Source organism: Parastagonospora nodorum, assembly GCF_000146915.1.
Source record: "Parastagonospora nodorum SN15 chromosome Unknown scaffold_31, whole genome shotgun sequence".
Lineage (NCBI taxonomy): Eukaryota > Fungi > Ascomycota > Dothideomycetes > Pleosporales > Phaeosphaeriaceae > Parastagonospora > Parastagonospora nodorum.
The window spans coordinates 272,128-294,811 of record NW_001884579.1 but is presented as its reverse complement, the minus strand read 5'-3'; the positions used below and the strand labels follow the sequence as shown (position 1 = coordinate 294,811).

Here is a 22,684-nt window from a genome sequence, read left to right as displayed (position 1 = left end):
TTGAGTAAGGTCAAAACTACATGGGAGGACATTGTGGTATTGTGGCTACTATGAGATATACGAAAACTATAACAAAGGATAGTCTGACGCATCCGGAAAATGCGAAGTCATTGTTGGATCCGGCACGCCCTTCCTCTGGCGATTTTAACGACCAATCATCTCTACTCACCTTGAAAACAAAGGCACTTTCACTCGCTTACAGTGCAAATACACCACTCCACGAGCACCATCTTGCAATCTGTGAATTAGAATATTGTTTTTCGCCTTTCTCCTTCATCCAGTCGCTATCACCCCGCTACTTTGACGGACCACCATATCGGTACTTGTACACTGGTCGTGTGCGCGGTGGAAGCGGCATTTGATCCGGCCTTCTTTTCATCATCTCTTCCCACCACCCACCTTCTCTTATCTGCTCCAACCACATCTGGTACTGCCCATAGTTGAAGCCACTTGGATCAATAATTCTGGCCTCCCATAGTGGCGGGCGGTGCATGAAGTTGACCGTCTGGTTCCGGACGGGCCAGGCCGCTGCCACCACGGGGTCACAATATCCGCCTGGGATGAACTCGTATGGTCGTTCCTTCGTACCATGTGCATTCGCACCGCCTGGGCCACGCTGAGGTCCTGTGACTAGGATGCGTGTGAGTGATGTGCCATCGTTGCCGAGATCATCGGCATCATCGTCATCAACATCATCTCCATTGATGCTAGAGGAAAGCCCTATTCCGTCCTCGTCATCTTCGCTAGATGCATCCTGATCGATATACAATGCACTACCAGTCACTGTCGGCTTCGCACTCTCAGGCGCTGCTTTCGCCTGTGGCCCGTCCAACTGGATGTCTGCTGCTGTCCTCTCGAGCCGCTTCGATTGACGAAGACCTTCATTTTGCATGATCGAGTATGACTCACCAGATTTGGCTATGGTCTTGGGCCCATTCTGAAGCTGTTCCAGATCGTGCGAACCAAGTTCAGCCGAAGTCGTAGCTCCTCGCTCGGCTCCTGACACTTCCTCCGATAGCTTTTGTCTATCTGCCATTGTCACCTTCTTTGCAGGATTTCTTCCAAGTTTAAATGGAAGCATGCTTGCTACAGCAGGTTCGCTGGCTGCCATCTTTGCACCAGCTACTGGCAGCTGATCGTGCGGCTTGCCAGCTACAAGCTCCCTGGTGCCACTCATCTGGAAGCCGATATAGTGCTGAAGCTTTCCAGGCTCCACTGTACTGCTCTTCGCCTTCGTCTCGTTGGGTTTGACACGCTTGCCCGTTCGGTCATCTCCAGATGCGTTACGCTTACGCTTCCGAGGCTTGGTCTTTTCTTCTGTCGGTGCCCTGCTCTTTTCTCGCTTTACCTCCTCAGTATCTCCACACCGGTCCGACAAAGCATCGTCATCGTTCTCAACCGGATCGCTAGACCCTGCCTCTTTGCTCCGCTCGGCGGCGCGTCGCCTTAGGAATTCTGGCTTCCACTTGAGCTTGAACATCGGACCGCTGTTGCGATGAGATCCGATCTTTATTCCCCACTTCTGCAAATCCTTCCTCATTGAGGGCACAGTAGGTAATTCAATGTGATCGTCTGGGTCGCTCGCATCGCTAACTTCTGGCTGGACGTTCTCCTCCGCGGTAACCTTGCCATAAATCGTCCACCGCATCGTCCTCGCTGTTCGAGTTGCGCTTAACAGGCTTACGAAAATCCTCTTCGTCATCATCGTCGTCCGACGACTCGCCATCTGTTGTTTCTCCCAGCACCTTGTTAGGTAGGCCGTCCTGTCCTGGTACAGAGACGTAGTCCTTCGACTGCTTGCCTTTTGCGTCCTTGATCTGCTGATCCTGCGCTATCCAAAGAGCTATAAGCTGTACTTTGTTAAGAGCCCGAGGCCGTGTCATCCAAGGTCGGCCAAGCTGTCTCATGATCCTTTCGATCTGTTTGTGAGTGTACTTGGCATTGCGATCTTTCTCGCTGAGCTTCGATGTCGGTCGATACTTGCCCTTGGGCTCGGACGGCGCCATATTGGCAGAGGCGTATAATTGTGCTGGAACCGCGTCTCTTGGCGTATTTGTGTCCTGGTGTCGCGAGTTTAGGAGGTTGGGAGGTCAAGTGATTGGAGCACGGGAGGGGCAATTGAACGATCGCGGTAGTAGCATTGGGCGCGGGGAACCATAGTGCGAGGATCAGGTGTGAAAAACATCTGTTGACGTCACTTTCTGCCCGCGGGATATCGGTTGAATATCGTTTCTGTTATATTGTCGACTTGCTCTCTAGGATCGATCACAATAGGCATATTGACACACTCTCGACCTCATGGCGCTCGAACACATTGAGATGCTACGGCAGAACGGCACTATAAGAAGCTCATGAAGGTGCTACACCTACTCTGATCCGCTGTCAACATATAGTCACATCGTCAGCAATCCCGTTCGGCGCGATGGTGCTGCAAATCGAGTATTGCACTTTTCGCATGTCACATTCACAGCTCTCTTGCTAACACCGTTGTTATGAGTTCGATATTGTCACAATTCACAAAGCTCTACTTCAGCTCTTATACACATGAGTTGCCCGTCTGGTGTCTTGCTAACCAGATTTGGCCAGAAATGGACAGTCAGCTCTCTGAACAGCACAACAAGCTCGGACAAATAGTTTCATCCATTTCTTTCACTTCCTTGAATGAGGTAAAGCCTTAAAGGTGAGGATCGATCTTCCACATCTGAAACTCCAGTACATCCAGCTCTCAAATACCCTCGTCCAAATCCTCCTCGGCCTCAGCAACGTATTATGTCTTGCGCTTCCAAACAGGCGACATTCCATATGGCATGGAAAGTGGTGGTATATTTATTTGACGACTGGACGACGTTAGTATATCTTGTAAGATCAGCCTTGGAAAGAGTGCACGTACAGTTGCGGCATGGCGCTTGGCCCAAGTAGCATATTCCGGTTTGTCGCCCTCTTCGTTCTCGCTATATTCAAAAAGCATTCTCATCTGCTTGTTTCGGGGCATGGGAAGCGGCCGTGGTAGTAGATCGACGCCATCGCCCTTGCGCTCTTGTTTACGCTTGGTAGTGGGTCCCTTGCCTTCCTTGCTTGCCTTGATTGACATGTAAGCGGCGCTTGAACTCTCAAAGCCGTGTGGGGCAATTAAATCATCTCCGGAAACACTCATATCATCTTCGAGCTCCTCCTGAGAATCTCCAGAGCTGCCTAAATCGACGGGCTTGAAGCGCTTGTACAGTCCAGGCACCCCGTCTTTCATGCTGCGGACCGAGCGAGGATGCGGGAGCATGGAAGTGGGTGCTGAAGTCTTCTTGGTAGCCGCTGTCTTATGTACTGGATCAACGCTGCCAGCTGGAGCGGGCACTTTCGAAGCAGCGCCCGTGTTCGGAGAGTGCTTCGTGGTAGCAACACTATCTTCGGTGTCACTCAAATCGCCAGTGATAGCATAATGACGGCCTCTCCGACGGGTTCGACGAGCCTTATGGTGGACTTCTTTCTCATCTACTCTCTCAGTCAATATTCGATCTTTGCGTGGGAGCTTCGTGTCCTTAGAAGGCTTACGATCGGAGATCTGCGCTTCTCTATCTTCGCTCTCCATATCAGTTCCTTCTTGATCCTCGTTCTCCTCGGAAGCTGACTCGCTAATGCCATCGCTGTTCTTCTTCGTACGCTTGGTTTTGCGGATCTCCTTAGAGGCGGTACGCTTCCGCTTCGTCGCTGTCCCCTTCCGCTTGTTGGCTTTGTGCTTCTTACCATATTTCTCGGTTGCAGTTTTCAGTTGTTTAGCAAGCTCTACCCATTCTTCTGGTGTCAATCCGTCCTCGCCCGCAACTGATGTGTAGTCGGCCACCAGTTCGGGTTTTCCTTCAATTTTGATGGCTTGGTCTTGTTCCACCCAGTATGTGATCAATTGAGGCTTATCCATTCCCCGCTTCCTAATCCTATGCGGGCGGTCTTCTTGACGTATGATGCGATCGATGACCTTGTGAGCATATTTCGCATGTTGGCGGTCGGTAAGTGACAGTTTCCAGGTCGGTCGGTAGTCCCCAGTCTTCTTCAAAGGCGGCATCGTGTCGGAAATGGACTGGAATCACTTTCTAGTTGACAAGTAGGAAGGGGTTGAGAATGCAATGTAAAGTCTGGTTGTAGGAATGGAGAAAGTGCAGTTCCAGACCGCGAACATAGAGACCGTGCACACTCGGAAAGCGCTAAACAAAGCTTGCTAAATTTGTGAAAGTCTTACTGGTCGTTTGGCTTTGTAATTCTTTCACTCAAGCTGGCTCATCCGTACCAATCAGAGCGCTTAAATGCATGTGTCGGCGTGTCGACATCATCGCTGTCACTCTGAGCGGAGCTGTGAACTGGATTCCCACCTCCAACCGACCCTTCTCACACATACAGTATCGCAGTAGCATTTCTTTGATCAATAGATACTATTTCCTCACTCGCTGGGCAGTTGGTAGAATTCTCGCCAAGGGTACAGATGAAGATTTTGAAAATTCAACAGGTCACACTGGACTGCTCACTCAGACCTTGGACAATTGATTTCACTAGCCTTGGTGGTAGTTCTGGAAACACCAAAAGAATCCTCGCTAATACGATATCAACATGCCAAGTCAAGGACGGCTGGAACGGAGGACAAGTCAGGCTCTCAATGGGTATGCGAAGGGCTGAGCAAAGCGGAATGGGGAGATTGACGCCAACATGCGTACAATCTCTCGCGCATATCTCAATTCCGACTCATGCTATAATTTAATTCTTGTTTTCGTCAATTCACGAACTTGATCTCGTGTCCAGTCGTCCGACAATTTTGTCCTACGGCCGCGAACCTGGATCACCTCCACCTTCCACTGGTCTGCATGCTATAGCTTTTCCTCCATTTCCTCACCAGGCGATTTCTCACTGTACTAGTCGCATCAGATTGATCGGGCGTTGAAATTTTCTGGTGTTGGTAGGAACACTTTCGTGCCGCGGTTGGTTTCGTGCCGCCATATTTCGTGTGCTTTCGTTGGTCTACTGCACCAATTCGACACTTACTAGTTACCAAGAGCAGTTCGCACGTTTCGATATTTTTGAGCTCCGCAAAAGTGCTATCTGAATGAGCTGGGTTTGCATCATCACGTGTTCGGGTGTGTAAATGTCGTCGGAGTCCGTGTGATCAGCACTGTCTAATTATCCTCGCCCCGTCACGCCCCTGCAAATCTACCCAAGTACAGATGGCTGACATATTTGCTTTGCGGCTTCAGCTACTGAGACTCTGACATCACCAATTCTGCGGAACTTGATCGGGTATCGCGATTCCTGGGATCGGTGTTGGACGTTTGACTTGGCGGGGGCCGAATAGAGGTGCGATAGGCTAGCATGTTGAGTTTCACCTCACGCATGCCTGAAGATCTGCAATCCAACAAGCGATTACTATCTATCAAACAGTCGCGAGTACGTGTTGGGCTAATTCGGCACAACTGAGGTTCGTGAAGTGAGGCGCATAGTGACCAGCAGATAAGAATAGGTAATTAGGTAGCGTACCTACAGCCATGGTACTGCCAAATCGGCCCCAATTCGGTCCGGGAGCCCTAATTCTTGCGGCTTGATACTTACACAGGGCCTCGACATATCAAGATCAACATCGCAAGAGCACCTTTGTATCAGTCAACCTCCACTATCTTGATGGAAAACCCGACTGAAATCCGTACGACATGTTGGCTGTGGAGCATTCAAGCCACGCGTTCATCGATGATCGCAGTTGTGGGTCAGCAATGTAAGCCATCAATAAGCCGCAGGAAAGGTACTTAGGAGGAAGGCATCGGTTCCATGGTTCAATGTCAGCACACCCTTCTGGATACCACAACGATGCATCTTTCCACTACTTTCCTCGCTATCCTCAGCTGCACGGGAGCTGCCCTGGCGCAGAACCATTGGGAAAACAAACCCAGCCAGAATCACTGGGAGCACAAGCCCAACCAAACTTGGTGGGAACCCAAGCAAAAGACTACCGCCGCTGTGGTCAAAGGCGATACTCCTCCTCCTCAGAACCCTCACTGGGAGCACAAGCCCGGGCAGACTTGGTGGGGACCCAAGCCCAACGGCACTGTGAAGCCCCATCCTCATGCCGACGCCAGCAACCACAAGAGAGCTGTGCTGGAGCATGAGAACCCTTGGAAGCACAACAAAACGGGTAGCGGTCATGGAACGGTCAAGCACGGTTGGGGTCACAAGCCTAACGGCGACACAAGGACACCGCCCTCAACACTGGGAATGGACCACCACCACACGAGAAGAGAGGGTCTCAGTACGGAAATCAATCTCCTAGTGGCCGCGGATATGCAACGACGAAGCGGCGTTCGCGTCGCAACACTGGAGCATCTTAAGCGCTAGTGCAATGGGACAAAGGCAATAAATTTTCGAACATGTTGGAATGCGGGTTGAAGATGATGAGGTGATCTGGGCGGATAAAATTGTATATAGTCACACTCCTCGTTGCTTGTATATAGACGGTGAAATTCTCGCGAATACAAATGTGGCCTTGGGCAAAATGGCATGTGGTGGTTTCTGATGATGTCCCGATCAATTTTATGTGCGCTGGACCATCAGTTATACAGTGTTGATGTATTTGGTCACCTCTAAGCAGCGCTGGTATCCTTTTAATTTTTTAGATACTCCGACGCTTCAACCTTGAGCAAGCGCTGCGTTGCAGTCTCCGTCTTGGCAAATCGCCACGGGCGAACTTTGTTATTGAACAGCTCGTCTAGTTCAGCAGCGCTGCGTCTATGTCATCAGTTAGCATCTCATTCGAGGATCATACGGTTTGATGGGGACTTACCCAGTTGTCTCGGGAACCAAAAGCCACATGCCAGCGACGGCTGGAAGACCAATGCCGGCGTAAAACCAGCCCGTCTTGTAACCCCAGTTCCATTCGTTCTCGTTGACCATGTATGGAACGAGCTGATTCATGACAACGCCGGCAACGCAGGACAGGGCTGCGGCAAATCCGGCGGTATATGGTCGGAGACGCTGGGATGACATTTCACCCACCGAGGCCCAGCCTGCTGCACCGCTTGCGGAGATGCCCACGTCTAGTACTCGCGGTTAGTTCGATGTTGCGACGAATTATGCACCGCGCTAAACTTACTTGAGAGGCAAGAAAACATCACGAATAAGATTTCCGAAGCTCGTACAGTCTTTGTTACACCCAAAATGCCAATGACAAGACAGCAAAGCCAACTCAGCGTGACGCCGCCACATCCAATCCACCTCCTCCCTAACGGATCCGCAAGGAAGATGACTACGATTGCAGTCGCAATCATTAGCGAGCTGGTAATACACGTGATGGCGAATGGATCCTTCAAACCGGCCTGCTGGAAGAAGTACGTCCCATAAGTACCAAAGAGCGTCAGCCCAACGAGTTGCTGCGACACAAGCGCCCATGAAGCAGCAAGTGTGCGCACACCGTTAACTCCCTGGAAAATCGCATACCAATTCTCTCTTTTCTGCTCGATTGCCACTGCCTTCTCATGTTCCGCGACGAGCACTAGGGCCTGATAATTTTGCTCAAGATTGAAATCCTTCACGCCGCGGTTCAATTTCTTCAGTTCGCGCTTCGCGCGTGTTGAATTGCCAACTGAGACACACCAACTCGGTGACTCAGGAATCAGCAGATAGATAATTGCCATAAGCCCAATTTGTGCCCACTGCGTCAGGATTGCGGTTCTGAAATTCAGCGGCGACAGCGTGTTCATGCGCTGCAGCGCGATGATGGCGAAGAATTGACCGAGCGAGAACCACAGACTATAGCACATCAACAGGCCACCACGGATGCGGTTGGGCGCTACTTCGGATATATACGTGGGTAAAGTTGTCTGCATGCAGCCGACGCCTATGCCGGAGAGAAGCTTTGCCACCAGCCAATGTGGCCAAGCAGTGGCGAGGCTCTCAGTGAGAATGCTGCATGCCAGGATGAACCAGAGCGTGTAGAGAGCCCATTTCCGCCCGAATCGACTGGATATAAAGGGCAGCGTGACCATGCCGATGATCTGCCCCACGGACTGGATGGTGCCGAAGCCGCTAATGATAGGAGACTCGAGGTACGGCTTGCCCAGCGGATCGTATGCGGTTGCAAATTTGTTGACAAAACCCTGGTTGGCGATGATGCTGGAATTGATGCTGCGAATCTTTTAGTCGCCTGATCAAGTGCTGCGCAAGGGGCCCTTACTTACCCGATTTGGTATCCGTCCGTTGCTGCACTGAGAGCGGCTGCGAAGCATACTGCCGTACTAACTTTGAACGTTTTGACCGTCTGCCATACCGTTAAAGTCTCGTAGCCCACTACAGTTTGACCCTGTGCTGCCGCATCGATAGCAGCATCTTTCGCATCGTGCGTCATGCCATGCTCCTCAATATGCTGTGCTGACGCTTTCACCGTGTCGGTATCGTCCTTTCTGTCAGTCGCGGACATGGTTGTAAGTCGTACTATCGCATTGTTCGAGACTGCTACCGACCTACATCTTAAAGCCCCTTCGTTCGGGATACAATAATCCGAAAGAAATTGACTCCAAAAGTTGGAGCAAGGACGGAGTATCACTACCCCAGATTATTCCCCAGATTCTCCTCCTTTGTCGCGGGCCAACTTCGGGACGAGCATGATCTGGGGTCAGATGTTGCACGACTAGTCATGAACTGGTTGATTTTGTCAGCACTATGTGCTCTTTTCATACTAGTGGTAATTGTGCGAGTCGAGTACCTCCTTGGCACGGGCAATACTACCGCGAGTGTGGTAACTGAACAGAGACGCTTTCACGATATTTCTGAAAGACCACCGTTAGACGTCTGGCTATTGGTACATGCAAAATACTGATGAGTGAATTGTAATTTGCGTCTCCAGCTACGATCCTAGACTTATAACGCCAGCTCCAATGACTGCACTGGCCACTCATAATCTCGCCGGATCTTCGATTCAAATGACCATTCTCCAGGACCAACGTTCTCGATGCGACTTCCCGTGCCTTCTGGTATGACAACTTCTGCCTTTGTACCATATGGCACGACGACTTTGAGTTGAAATGTCTCTACTCCATCTTGTGGTTCGCCCGTCTTCCACTCACATGACACTGTGCCTCTGGGTGTGATGTGAGATGCCGAGGCGTTGGTGAACTCGGCGCCTATCATGGGTGCGATGCGGCATTGTTTCCATCCAGCATCAACACGCTGCAGTCCAGCGAGGCGCTCGTAAAGAAATTTGGCAATGGAGCCAAATGCATAATGATTGAAAGAAGTCATGTCGTCGACATTGGCTTTGCCGTTGGGTAGCATGCTGTCCCAGCGTTCCCATATAGTCGTTGCACCCTTGTTTACTGGGTATAGCCAAGAAGGACACTTAGTCTCCAGAAGCATTGCATAAGCAACCTGGCAGTGTCCCATTCTAGCAAGTGCTTCGCAAACGAACGGCGTGCCGGCAAAGCCTGTGGCGATCTTGAAGCCGTTCTTTTTGACGAGCTCTGCTAGGCGATTGCCGGCCCGGACACGCTTCTCGGGCGGGAGTATGTTCATTGTTATCGCCAATGAATATGCTGTTTGCGAATCTGATACTAAGCGACCGGTCGAAGTCACATATTCATCTTGAAACTCGGCCCGCGCTACCTCAGCCTCGGCCGCAAAGCTGAGCTTCTCAGTTTCTTTGCCAAGTATGGCAGAGATTTGGCTCATCAGATCTAGATTCTGTATGAGAAACATGTTTGCCACCATAATCGCATCTGTGAACGCCTTGAATGGGGAATCTGGTGGGGCTGCAGGATCAACCCAATCCTATGAAGATCAGCATTCACGCAAGAAAGGTTGGTTCTGCGATACTTACGCCAAACTGGAACCCGTTTTGATCGCATAGATGCGTTGCACCTTCTTTGTTCCTCGGAATGATTGATATGTACTTCGTCATAAAGTCATACAGCTGGGATAGGATAGTTTCGTCACCAGTCTCCAGATACAGATTCCACGGTAGCAAAATGGCTGAATCTGCCCAAATTGCGGTCGGTGTTGGCGGTGTCCAAATGGGTTTATTGTTTGGGCAGACTATAGGCGGGACGCCATTCGAACAGCTGGAATCGTAAGCCAGGTCGACAAGCCAATTCTTGAGCATGCCGAAGCAATCGTAAAGCAAGACTGCAGTTGGCACAAATAGTGCGATATCGCCGGTCCATCCCAACCTTTCGTCTCGCTGAGGACAGTCGGTGGGGACAGAAAGAAAGTTGCCCCGCATGGACCACACGACATTACTATGAAGCTGATTCAGGAGGGAATTTGAGCATGAAAATGATCCAACACGCTTCATGTCTGTATGACATACAACGGCTTCAACAGAGGAAGGGTCTAGTTGGCCGACCCACCCGTCAATTTGGGCGTACCGAAAACCGTGAAACGTAAAACGAGGTTCGTATGTTTCTTCGCCATCGTCTTCCGTACCTCTTAGCGTGTACTCGTCTGTTGCAGCGCATTGTCGGAGGATTCGAAGACAGAGCTCACCATCCTCCAGGATTTCGGCATGCTTGAGAGTAATCTTGTGTCCCCGGGGACCCTTGATACCTTTCAACCTGAGATATCCAACCAAGTTTTGATCGAAATCGATGATGGTCTTGCCAGATGGACTGATCGTCTGCTTCTTTACTGGAATACTCTCGAAGCGCCGGACTGGGCCAGCATATCCGGCTGTGAGCTTTATCGATTCCAGTAGTGGATCCAAAGAAGTTACAGGCTTCCATCCCGAGTACGGTACAGTATCTGATGTGGTAGGCATCGACCAGTCTGGAACCTCTTGCGTAGCATCATACTTCTCTCCATCGTAAATCTCAGCCAGTCTGATGGGCCCGTCTGATACAAGCCAAGAGTCATCTGTGCAAAGGATTTGAGTACGGCCATCATTGAACGTGATCTCAAGTTGGGCAAGTAGTGAGGTGCGAGAGCCCCAAATGTTTCGAGCACCACCAAGGTATCCAATACGCCCGTTGAACCAACCCTCTGCGACGCGAACTCCAAGGCAGTTGTTGCCTGGAGTCAGGGCGGATGTAATGTCGTAAGTTTGATATTGGAGTCTCCCGTCGTATGAAGTCCAGCCAGGTGCTAAGAAGTAGTCACCAACCCTCGAGCCATTAACACTTGCCTCGTACAGTCCTTGAGAGGTGATATAGAGGCGAGCTCTGCTCACAGTCTTCTCCACGGAAAATTGCTTTCGGTACAGCTGCTCGGGCAGCGGACCAGCGGAGTCAGCGTTCCATGGGGCGGCGATCCGAGCGCATTGCCATTCGTTGCGCTCCAGCAGTCCAGTCTCAAGTCCAGCCAGATCGCTCCAGGGACTAGCGTTGTCTTGCTCATCCCATATTCTGATCCGAGCGGCGATTTTCTGACGAGACCGCAAAGGCTGGTCTGATGGCCATGGCACGAATGTGCAAGAAGAGGATACGACTCTGGTGAGATGCAGTCGAGTTGACGCTGACTGAGAAGACTCGTCAAATATTTCTATCTCGTAAGCATTCTGTTGGAACTGCGGTGATGAAGTGCGAATCTTCCAGGATAGTCGAGGTTTTGTCTCGTCAACGCCGATCGTGAAGGGTGCATCATAGTGCTCGAAACGCACGTCGATAACTTGTGTCATGATGGTGGGTGATGTCAGTCGCTTAAGGTAGAATGTCCAAATGCATTCCCACGGATGCGGAGTAGGCTTGTATGTAATGATCCGGTCGGAGGTGTGCGGCTTGGGCTCGGGATATCATTTCGCGAGCTCTAGCAGACAGCTGCAAATGAACAAGCCAAGTGTCTAGGTCGGCTCGACGTGACCGGTTCTGGTGCAAGCATGGCGCTTGTCTTGAGGCCGATTATGCGAAGCAGGCGGTGTAACCAACCACCGGACCAAGCGGAGTGCCAAGGTGGGCTCGGGGTAGCATTTTGCGAGAACGAACTAATCATTGAGGTCGAACTTCGGGATCTGTTTCGTCTGGCCCCAATTTGATCATCACCGTTGTCTTCACCCAATCACGGGAGTCTCGTGCCTTGAGGCTCCAGTGGTGCATGGTTGTGGATGCTAAGATTTAACGGTGTCGATGCGGTATACGGTATACGGTATACGCTTTGCTAGGTTGACGAATACTCCACAATCTTCGAACTACAACGGGTCCCAGAGCTTCAGAAAACAGCTAGGAGCTTTCGCATAACATGTTATTACTTCTAAAGGGATTTTGGGTTTAATGTTATATCTTTGTTGAGTGTTGTGGGGTTCTCGCTTGGCGTGCGGGGGCTGCGGCCGGGGCTCCTTTTTTAATATCTGCATTCAACAAATCAATGTGTACTTGTATGTGCCACTTCAGGGTGCTTCGAAGAGTGATGTTGGGATGGAAGAGCATACGCATCAACCACGACCTGTGCCGATGCGTCTGCAAGGTGTCACGGAGAAGCGTCGGTACCGGTAAACCAGGCACGCCTCTTCCAAGGTTATCATAAGCGCTGGCTAAGTAGTGTCAAGCCGAACCCCCCAATTTTGAGACTCACATTTCCATCACCACGAGTTCACAGAGTTACGTTTCACAACGGAAGTCGTTCCTACTTATTTTCAACTATCGGTGCTATTCAGAAAATGCGCACCCCCCCTAATTTAGCTATTCTAAGAATATCTATGACGAACAGTGATGTACTAGGGAAGAATGATAATATACCTGATGATATTATAAGCAGGCAGCCTTTTTAGAGGTTAGAATTATATAGTTTAGTCTAAAAGTGACATCTGTCAACAGCTATCTAGGCCCTTATTAATATCTATAAGGAAATCCGCCAATAGGAGCATACGGAGGGGCCCTGCTTGTTGTATGGTTAAGCTGGAGGGGGGGTGCTCACATTCTGAATACGATAATAATGCTGGCCTCCTCATTGGCACAATCTTGTTGAACACAGTACCTCGGTGAGATTGACAGTTGGGTGGATTAGCACAGATGATGCACTTCACCTCTCCGTGTACGCATGCAAAGGTGTTGTAGGCATTGATCAGTTCGAGATTTGGAAAATTTTATTACGTTCATTCTGATAAGTGCAAGAGTTGAAGACCATGAAGATGGCTTCCATGGCTGGCCTCTTATTTGACAAAATCCGACCGTTGACTTCCAACACAATGCACGCATGCAATACCATGTATCTACTGCTTGATGCGCTTCTCCACCATACCTCCCACGACCGCTGACTCTCGCTTGCGCTTTGGAGATGAGCGCCGACGCTCCGCGCCGTCCACAATGGCCGCATTCTTGCCTTCCTCCGTTGGATCATCGTTCGCTACAGTCTCATCCGTCTAGTATAGAAGGAACTCCTCTTCTGTAATGACGGGCACATAGAGCACTCCACCCTTTTTTCCTTCCAAGAGCTTGCGCATGACGTTGCGCATGTTCTTGAAGCCGCTATTCACGTGCTGAAACTTGCTCTTCATCGACGACTCGTCGCGCGGCTCACGTGGCAGCAAGTCGTCTCCCTCGGCATCCTGCAACACCTTGCCGACGAAGAATTTGTTGAAAAACTCCATCGTTGGAACGGGACCCGGTAGTTTGATCATATGGCCAGCTTCTACCACCAGCTTGATCTTCTTGTGGAAGAGCATCAGCCACGCCTCTTCCTCGGGATGGAAGAAGACGTTCACGCGCTTGGCTGCAATGCCGCGACGACGGAAGATGTCGTATCGCCATTTGTTGATGCTTAGAACGTGGCTCTTATCTGACCAGTCGATTGAGCCGTGCGAAATGTTCTGGAAAGTAAATGTTTCATCTCCATCGGTGTCAAGGCGACGCAGACGAACATAGAGCTTTTCCGGGGCGGGCTGGCCCACAACCACTGCATCGCTGTTATTTTCAATGAGCTCGAACGTCCCGGCCCGCTCTAATGCCGGCTCAGATGTCGAATTTTGGATGACGGCGTTGGCATTGTCAGGGCTGTCTGCACCGTTTACAGCCTTCTTGGGAATGGAGGGGCGAGATGAGGACGCATCTGGGTCTGGTTGCAGTTTGTCAGACAAAACTGTCGCCCGATGGGTGTGCTTCTTCTTACCAGCGTTGGCTTCTTCCTTGTTGCCGTCGAGTCGGCCCCTAGTATGCGCCCAACTGGGATTGGTACCTGTGGAGCTGCTACGGACAATTGCGCATCGAGCTGATTATCATGTTCGTTACGGTCGATGAGCCGGCCTTCCTCAGACAGACCTGAGTGCTGCAGGTAATTCTCGAGGCCGAAATACTTCTCATCGACCAACGGCTTCTCAAATTCCTCCACAAGCTCTGCCAATTCGCGGTCGTCGTTCAATTGCTGTATTGAGCGCTCTTCTGCGACGGCAGCATGCTTCCTCAGCTTCTCTACCAGTATATCTTGCTCCGTCGAGTATTTGTTGATGCTTCCGTCTTCCCGCGGCGTCTCCATAGGGCCTCGAACGATTCTCGCATTTTGATTGTGCATAGGTCGCCATCCAAGATTGGTCACGACAGCACCGTCATACTTCAGATAGTTTGGCATTTTCGGACGCGGATCGATTGGAAGGGAGCCTCGTTCGCGGTAGGTCTGTAGATGGTTTGCGGGAATGAGAAGCTCCTCCAGCTCGTCCATGTCAACAGCTTCGACAACTCTGCGCTGTGGCGCTGACGAACTTGATTGAATAGCACTTGCTCGGGTGAGCTTATAAACATTATTGTTTGCTCCTGTGTCTTTTCGTCCAACATATTTGATGGGGTGCGCGTTGAGGCCGAAGTTGGCGAAACCGGACACGCGAGATTGGTCTGGCTTTGCTGCGGTTCGGGATGCGTCGCCGCTCGAGGCAGCTGGACAAGCAGGTGCTTCCAATTTCTTTGTTATCTTTTTGGCTACATTCACCTCTGTTGCTGCAGTGTTAGGCGTGTCGCCTTCCATCCGATTTGGTGGTACTGTTGACCGCACGACTTGTTGATCACTAGCCTCAGCGGGTGCGAGCGGAGATTCGGTCATGAGTGATACTTGAGAAATCCGGAAAAAGAAGGTTGTCTTTGAAGTCTTCAAGTTGAGGTTATGTTTTCTAAGGATAAGTCGGCACAGCGGAAAGAAATGCGCTCGTACTCTAGGGACCCCTCGCCCATCAGCGACGCCGACGTTGTGTGAACATGGTTCCTGAAATGGCTGTGCTCGTCGATCGATCGTCGAATTCGATCACTCACGCCAGGCCGCTACCTTTTCATTCTAGTGATCTTTTCTGGGCCGTATGAGCTAGAACTGGTGATATGACCATCACAGCGTGAGCCAACAGTTTCCAGAGCTTGTTGCACAAAGGATTACAGCTTCTTAAAACAATCTATCTACCGCTGATATGGGAAAACGAACCCCTTGAGCATGCTCTCGACTACGCGTACTCCCCTCTACAGGACGTGCACATATTTTCGACATACACAAAATCGGTATATCCGTGTAAGCATGCAGTGTACCATAGTGCGTCTAAAGAGATACGCGCACTGTTGGCCTACACATTCGGCCCACAATGGCGCCATACTAGGTCCAAGCGCAACGATTGAATATATCACTCACACAGCGAACATAGTGAAAAGTCATAGCTAATCCCGAATCTCTGAAGTTCGTGTCTAATGGGCGTGAAAGATAAGGGCACGGCCACCTCCAGGTACCATATCAATCGCACCTCTTTCCTCCACGACCAAGTCATTCGTCTCACTCCTCAACCACCCAGACAGTCGTTGCAACCGCCTTGAACAAATTAACCCACCACAGCCTTGACTTTGGCTCACATCACCCCATCCGCCCCATTATTCATTGCGCGAACGTCGACGAGAGCGTACTCCGCAATGGCCAGCTACGGAAAATTCACGGTGGCAGATCTGAAAATGATGATGCGAGGAATTGGGATGACAGCTAAACAATGGCCGGGGAAAAAGAAAGAAATGCTCCTCAAGCTTGCAGAATGGGACAAAGCACATCCTGACGATATTGCCGCCAACAGACGCGTTGCTGCAGGCGGCCTGGCTCGATCTCAGGCGTCTACAGCTGCTGCGCCTGTCCCAGCACCAGCACAAGCCACACCATCAACACAAGTCCCAACATCAACACAAGTCCCAACATCAACACAAGTCCCAACATCAGCACCAGCAGAACTTAAAGAGGGTAGGAAGCGTAGGCAGAGCACTCCTCTGGCCGAGTCAGGTGCCAGAACCAAGCGTCAGAAAAAAAACGAAGGCATAGATGAAACGTCCGATGTCGAGGATACTTTGTCCACCGCAAAACCTACTCGTATACTGAAGATTCGACTGCGCAATCCATCGTCCGCAACAGGATCCAATGTCGCAGAGCCGTCTTTTCGGATGAGCATCCCGATACCACACGAAGATGAAGACGCTGTCATGACTGACACAGATGAGGAGCATGTTGCTCGCCTTCCGCCCACATCTACGCGACACGACCTCTCTGTCATCCCGGAAGAGGAGGATGCCTCATCGAACATATTGACTCGCGATCCGCAAACTCTTGTCACAACCGCAATCAAGGCGGACAAGAAGGCAGCAGTGAGCAAGACTGTGAAGCCCGGCAACAAGGGGCAATTCGAGGGGTCATCCAGTGTGCAATCAATTGCGGTTCCGTCTGGGCGAAATCGTTCTGCATTATCGTCGCAGATCAGCCGCAGCAAACCTATAGCGAACAGAATCCCGCCAGTCCAACCGGTTGCTCGGAAAATTCGCACAGGTAAGATGTCGAATGAGAACAGCAAAGACGAGCAATACCGACCATCTCATATTGAGCCCGATAGCTTTGAACTCGAACATCCCACTTCAAGAAAGATTCCTGCATCTCTCAAAGCAAAGGGGCTTGCAGCGCGTCGGGATACAACATCAGCGAAAGTGGACAAGGTAGATGATGCTATACCAGAGGACGAGCAAGAGACTTCTGATGAAGGTCTTGTCAGTGGTTCTGGCGATTCTGAAGATCTTGGACAGGAGGCTGCCGGCGCTCCTGTCAAGTGGCCTTCGAAGAAGGCTTCCAAGACCAAGAGCACGAAAAAAGCAGCAGGAAAGGTTCCCAAGGCTCCACCAGCAAAGAAAGAAATGCATAAAGAAAAGGAACGTAGACACCACCTGCTTCGACCACTAGGTGCTTATTCTGACCCTGTGGTTGCAGAAGCCTGGCGCGTCAGGAAGCGCACGGTCAAACTCAAGATGGACCATCATGTTTCGCCAGGCACCGAGCGAGCACCCATGGAACAGCTTGGGAGCTGGCGTCGTGAAGAGCGGTACTTTGAAATAGAAAAGGAGGCAGGTAGAGAGTTGAAATTGTGGATGTCGGGAGATTTCGACGAGGATGATCGAGAGCGCTCGCCGATGGAGATGGCTTTCCCACCCGATCCACCGAGTTAGGTTCTTTCGAAGCAGTGGGGAATGGAAGAATAGCCTGGCCATTCTGTAGGTATCATCTTGGCGCATTGTCTTTGTCTGGCAAAAATGTTCCGGATTGGTGTAGATGTCGAGGTAGGAACAAAGAGATGACAGCTCGAGTCGATGATTGTGGGACGTGTTAGTTCGAACAAAGAAACAATACTCGACATGTCTTCAAACAAATTTCCCTTCCCGCAATCTCTCGTTCTTAAGTTTCTCCGTTTTACGAATTCGTTCTTGTGACTAACGTAAAAAGATGGCACCGAAAAGAAAGCAGACTCACGAGAACGATGGGCGTCCGCAGTCATTTGACAAGGATAATGATGAGCCACCCAAGTCATCCGACGAGAAAAGTGGTTATCCTCCCCAACTATACACCGACGACAATGGTGATCTTCTCCAACCATCCGAGGACAACAATCATGTTCATCCTCAGCCACCTACCGATGTCCGACAGATGCGCAGTGCTTCAAGGAAGCTTCAAGAAAACATACCTACGCCAGATGGCGGCGAGTCCCTGCAGCCTAAACGAGCGAAGAACAGGAAGCCAGAGCCGCAGCAGACCAAGCGAGCGAAGAGGGGAGATAATGAAGAGCCGGAACGAAGCAGGCTTCTGAGCGAAGAGGGATTGACGCCTGCCGAAATCAATGCAGCTCTTGAGCAACAGAGAAAACTATTGAGGGAGGAATTGCGCGCAGCGGCTGCAGCAGCCGAAATCCCTGGCTTTGACCTCCAAAAACAAAAGCAGATTCAAATTCGACACGAAAAGACACCGGCAAACCAGCGAAACCTTATCAAAGAGGTGAACAAAGCGGTTGAGGGTGCAGATAGCTTCAAGACCCAGAGTCGAATGGACAAACATCAAGCCAGGACGGCGGCGACGGCTAAGTACGAAGACTCTCTGCATTTCCGTGTACCAGAACGTCGGAAACAGTACAATGAACACATCGATCAAGACGGCGAACTCATTAAGAAGGCCTTTCGGGACAAGGCAGCGCCGGTACTATGGATTGATAGCGGACACTATGGAGAAGCTCTTCGGACGACATTCGAATCTTACGAGCGGCATAACGTGGGCATGACTGAGACAATCAACATACCGGCACTCGATCCAAATGAGCTACATCTGATTGTTCCGGCTGCACGAAGGTTTCCTGTCGGTCTAGGACGAGCTCATCCGCCAGTCGTCTTAGCCCCGATTAACATGGGCTTAAATTTCGACACAATTGAAAGGAGAAGGGCAAGTATCGAAGATAATCCAGCAGAAGAGAAGAATGTGGCCGTTGATGGAATCGCGATGCTTGAGACTCATACTCAACGAAGGGCTCGCCAGATGCAGCCGTTTCGCGAAGAAACAGAGGACAATGAATATCGACGCACAGTTCCGACTAATCTGTACGTCCATGACACGATACCAACCGCGAGGAACCTGGACAAGACCTTCCTAGAAACTGGAGTGTTCGTCTCAGCCGGCGAATCATCGTACAACTGGAACGACTCCTACGACCAGACAGATATTGTCAAGCCAGGCTACCTAGCCGTAGAGGAAGGGATGGTAGTGGAAACCCAGCCTGGAGAAAATGACGCACCACCGCGATCGCCATCACCCGGGCCCCCCGTTTCACAGAGGCAAATAGATGAAGGAGTCGAAGGCCTGCTTTGGGAATTCGTCCTCCCAAGACCTGAAAAAGATAAGACCTACGAACTAGTCCCTACCACAACCTGGGCCGAAACCACATACGGCCGCCGTGAGCGCGAGCACGCATACATGGACATCCGGCCGCCCTCGCCCGTCCTCTCCCCACCCCACTCACCGATCTTTCCCGCGAAAACCGCCGCAAACACATTCCATGTGCCCGCAGACATACCTCGAAACCATGCCAACTTTAGAAACTTACGCAGCAAGATCAAGGACAAGTACAGTGTGAATTTCCAGGATTGGCCGAGCTTCAAGCAGGCGCCGGAAGGCGAGGGCAAGGAAGTGATTTATGAGCCGCTGGATATTGCAGCTCTCCAACCGAACCAGCAAAAGAGATGGGATGCTGGAGCTGTACTACTGGACAGCAATGGACGATTTGCGTTACCAGCGCCGGAGGGTACCAGTATGCGGCTTTATCGCGAGGCATTCAAGACGCCATATGAGCCTCCGATACGCCCTGAAGGTCTTGTGCAGGACGAGGAGTCTGATGACGAGGGAGATTTGTTTCGACTGTCGTATTTGGAGTGTAGCGGTGTAAAGGGCTGTGGAAGTGCACCCCAGGGTGATGGGGGTGCTGTCACAGACGCGGATGGTGGTGGTGGACCATAGGAGGGTGGCAAAGGAGGTTAAATTCATGAAGGTGGAAGCAAAGATGGCGCAGACGGAGGGCACATTGATGTGGGTGCGAGCCAAGCGGGTGTAGGCCAAGACAAGAGTGCTAAGAGCCCGCCCCAGTGTGCAGGAATCATACGCAATAGTGTTGGAGATGGAGATTCGACTGGCGAACCCAAGGGCCCAAGCAGCAAAGACGACAAAGTTCCAAAGGATTGAAAGCAACATAAGGGGACTTGTAAAAGTGAGTATTTTCAGTTAAAATTCAACCCTAAGTGTAATGACTAGCAATCGCTATATGTCAATGTCAAGCTGCTGTCATGCGATGGACGTTCTTGACCCGACCTCTCCAACCTGCACCTCCTCAGGTGAATCATTATAGATATTATGAAACAAGCAGTCTCTTCCACATACGACCATAGGGCGTTGAATACAAGGCTTCCCGTCCGCTCAGCCGTATTTAAGCAGCGCACCGGCGGATTAGTAGTCAGGTGGGTGACCACTGGCGAATCCCCGCTGTTGTATGTCTTTGTCATTTTTTGCATTTTTTGCTCGTCTCTCCTCACTTTGCTGTCCTTAGTACTTCGTACACGCACATCGCTTAAGAGTATAATAAGTCATTGCTTTGTTATGCTGGTCACCACTTCTGCGAAGCCGTCTTCGCATTCCTCGTCTTCTTGACATGCGACAATACACTGAAGCAATTGACTATTCCTAGCGAAAGTGTAACATTTTTGCTCACGATAATCCCGTGCAAGGATGCCGCGAGCCTCTCCATGTTCAGACACGGTTTCAGCCTGACTTCCTGATATTATACCGACTGCAATCACACGTTCATGTACAGATTCCTGTCGACCGCCCACACGATTAGCGCCCAGCTTCCACCGCGGTAATGTTGGGTCTCGAAAGCCACAGTAAGCGTATCACCTCCCAGAGTCCCATGCGTCCTACGCCACCATCCATTGGTATCATCCTGCCAACCACTCTCGACCTGTGCTCCCACAATTCGACGTCCGGGCAGGCACATCGGAATTTCACTCTTCAGACATATAGGCATGCCGTCTCGCTTACTTTCAGGGTCCCAGTCCTTTCGATACTCTACAACTTCATCGCGGAGGCTTTCCTGCACATCGTCGGGACAAATCCCAATCTTCCAGTCAGGTGTACTGTGAGCCTTCACCCATTTGTTACTGTTCTTCAATCAGCTCTTGTCGTGAGACGCAGGAGGGATGGAGAGCTTACAGTGGCCACGTCTCGATTTGACTCTCTGTTTCGGTCATCACTTCTGCCAACTTTCGCCGCTGGTCCCACACTCCGGTCAACTCCTTCCGGACGTTCTTCAGGGTCGCCACGCACTGCTGAAGGCCCTTGTCACTGCCTTCGGCGTAGACGTGGAGATCAGCTAGTCTCAAGATTGCCGACTCGACTGAACTTTCGAAAGTCCGGGCACCGACCAGACGATTAGACCGAGCTGCGATCTGAAGAAGTTGAGCGAGCTCAGCTGCATTGCGGAAGTCTTCTGTGATAGAAAGCGGTCCTTCGGGATGTGGGATCCTGATATCGATGTTGGCATAGTGTGTAAGGTGTGCAAGCACTGGTATTGGCGTGTAGTGCTCAAGGAAATCAACCCAAGCTTTCTGTATGTCGATCGTATGATATCGGTGCTGCAGATTGCGTGAGCTGCATCCTATGACTAAGATTTCATGGGTCTCTCTGATGCTGCCAGATACGTGCGTTGATCCCATCTCGAAAGCGGACGCAGCCTGAACGGACACGGTCTTCCCGTTGAAGTCCGCAGAAAGGGAGCTGGCAAATTGATCAAGCTCTTGCTTCGCGTCAGCTGTGTACGTGCTGACTGCAAAGAATGTAGATTGACGAGTCCTTCCAGTAATGCAGTACTGGCCCATATCTGCTCATGAAGTTTTTCGCGTTCTCTTCCTTGTACCCAATTCAGTCGTCCAAAGCAGGACTCCGCTTCGTCAGAAAGCTCGAGCAGGTGCTCAAGATGCTCTGCCGGCAGAGTAATGGTACATCGCTTGATCACAGTCATTGATGTCTTGCTACATCGCGCCGTCTTGAGTGTCTCTAGTGAGGCCTTGAGGTTGAATACAGTGAAGACGGATGCCAGCGCTCGCGTGTCAGAGGTCATGTATTGAAGTAGGGTTTCTTCATCCCGGAATATCTTGCTGCTGATCTCCAGTGTGTGCAGTTCTGTTCCTGGAAGATTAGTAGGGGGATGGCATGGCCAGAATGGTGACCGCAGCGATTGTTGTTTGTGTAGATCGTGACCGGAGCCAATTTTCATGTGGTTATCCTCCCACGGTATGCTTCCATGTTCGCGAATGCTGGACGAGAACATAGAATCCATAGCGTGAATTCGTAGATAAAGTCTTCAGTACTACGCAAGAGGCAAAAGCTATCGAGTGTGTCCATGTGCAAGGAGCAAGCTTTTTTTAGACGCGCCTGCGGGAAGCAAGATTCGGCATTTGAAGCCGTCATACGCGCCTTGCCTTGGGAAGTTGAACAGCGAACAGCGAACAGCGATTAGCGAACAACGAACGGCGATCGACTAACAACTTGGCAGCCAACTCTGCAATGCGAACGCGAACCGCGAACCGCGAACCGCGAAGTGAAACCTGGTACGCCGTAAAGGTTATCGCCCTGCATTGGGTTGTGGCGTTTGCCGCCCAAGCCTTGTGCATCCAACGCGACCAGAAAGACGAATAGAGGGGCGAGCTGAATGTGGCGCCATGAAGATGCTTGTTTCGCAAGCCACAAGAGGATACTCCTCTGCAAGCCTCGTCAGCCGTCCGTAGGAAAGTGTGCGGTTCGTACATTGGGTTGCGGCTGATCACGAATCCTGCAGGCGCCCGCCAGCCCGGATTTGTTCAGCTGGATGCGCCGCAAATTGCGGGGTGGCACGGCCAGGCGCGTCCCGTCTCTCTCTATGCTAGAATACACACAACCATCCCGAAAGAAAGTGAAA

General features: G+C 51.0%; 9 protein-coding genes across 9 annotated transcripts; 3 read left to right on the top strand and 6 right to left on the bottom strand.

Annotated features, from left to right (window-relative positions):
* Nucleotides 1–295: 295 nt before the first annotated feature.
* SNOG_14404 (hypothetical protein) lies at nt 296–2,006 on the bottom strand (the record flags this gene model as incomplete). The annotated part of the gene is made up of 2 exons (XM_001804540.1): nt 296–1,656; nt 1,685–2,006. 2 exons carry the CDS (start codon nt 2,004–2,006, stop codon nt 296–298), a joined length of 1,683 nt encoding a protein of 560 aa, XP_001804592.1.
* Nucleotides 2,007–2,725: 719 nt separating this feature from the next.
* Nucleotides 2,726–4,054, bottom strand: SNOG_14403 (hypothetical protein; the record flags this gene model as incomplete). Its single annotated transcript, XM_001804539.1, has 2 exons — nt 2,726–2,755; nt 2,891–4,054. 2 exons carry the CDS (start codon nt 4,052–4,054, stop codon nt 2,726–2,728), a joined length of 1,194 nt encoding a protein of 397 aa, XP_001804591.1.
* A 1,781-nt stretch (nt 4,055–5,835) lies between these two features.
* Nucleotides 5,836–6,360, top strand: SNOG_14402 (hypothetical protein; the record flags this gene model as incomplete). Its single annotated transcript, XM_001804538.1, has 1 exon — nt 5,836–6,360. The coding sequence occupies one exon, from the start codon at nt 5,836–5,838 to the stop codon at nt 6,358–6,360; it is 525 nt and encodes a 174-aa protein (XP_001804590.1).
* Nucleotides 6,361–6,626: 266 nt separating this feature from the next.
* Nucleotides 6,627–8,437, bottom strand: SNOG_14401 (hypothetical protein; the record flags this gene model as incomplete). Its single annotated transcript, XM_001804537.1, has 4 exons — nt 6,627–6,750; nt 6,806–6,996; nt 7,161–8,145; nt 8,199–8,437. 4 exons carry the CDS (start codon nt 8,435–8,437, stop codon nt 6,627–6,629), a joined length of 1,539 nt encoding a protein of 512 aa, XP_001804589.1.
* Nucleotides 8,438–8,877: 440 nt separating this feature from the next.
* SNOG_14400 (hypothetical protein) lies at nt 8,878–11,623 on the bottom strand (the record flags this gene model as incomplete). The annotated part of the gene is made up of 3 exons (XM_001804536.1): nt 8,878–9,783; nt 10,049–10,308; nt 10,438–11,623. 3 exons carry the CDS (start codon nt 11,621–11,623, stop codon nt 8,878–8,880), a joined length of 2,352 nt encoding a protein of 783 aa, XP_001804588.1.
* Nucleotides 11,624–13,300: 1,677 nt separating this feature from the next.
* Nucleotides 13,301–14,892, bottom strand: SNOG_14399 (hypothetical protein; the record flags this gene model as incomplete). Its single annotated transcript, XM_001804535.1, has 2 exons — nt 13,301–14,084; nt 14,132–14,892. 2 exons carry the CDS (start codon nt 14,890–14,892, stop codon nt 13,301–13,303), a joined length of 1,545 nt encoding a protein of 514 aa, XP_001804587.1.
* Nucleotides 14,893–15,809: 917 nt separating this feature from the next.
* SNOG_14398 (hypothetical protein) lies at nt 15,810–17,369 on the top strand (the record flags this gene model as incomplete). Its single annotated transcript, XM_001804534.1, has 2 exons — nt 15,810–16,575; nt 16,702–17,369. The coding sequence occupies 2 exons, from the start codon at nt 15,810–15,812 to the stop codon at nt 17,367–17,369; spliced, it is 1,434 nt and encodes a 477-aa protein (XP_001804586.1).
* An 84-nt stretch (nt 17,370–17,453) lies between these two features.
* SNOG_14397 (hypothetical protein) lies at nt 17,454–19,695 on the top strand (the record flags this gene model as incomplete). The annotated part of the gene is made up of 2 exons (XM_001804533.1): nt 17,454–17,480; nt 17,665–19,695. 2 exons carry the CDS (start codon nt 17,454–17,456, stop codon nt 19,693–19,695), a joined length of 2,058 nt encoding a protein of 685 aa, XP_001804585.1.
* A 1,241-nt stretch (nt 19,696–20,936) lies between these two features.
* Nucleotides 20,937–22,032, bottom strand: SNOG_14396 (hypothetical protein; the record flags this gene model as incomplete). Its single annotated transcript, XM_001804532.1, has 3 exons — nt 20,937–21,596; nt 21,644–21,909; nt 22,020–22,032. The coding sequence occupies 3 exons, from the start codon at nt 22,030–22,032 to the stop codon at nt 20,937–20,939; spliced, it is 939 nt and encodes a 312-aa protein (XP_001804584.1).
* Nucleotides 22,033–22,684: the final 652 nt, after the last annotated feature.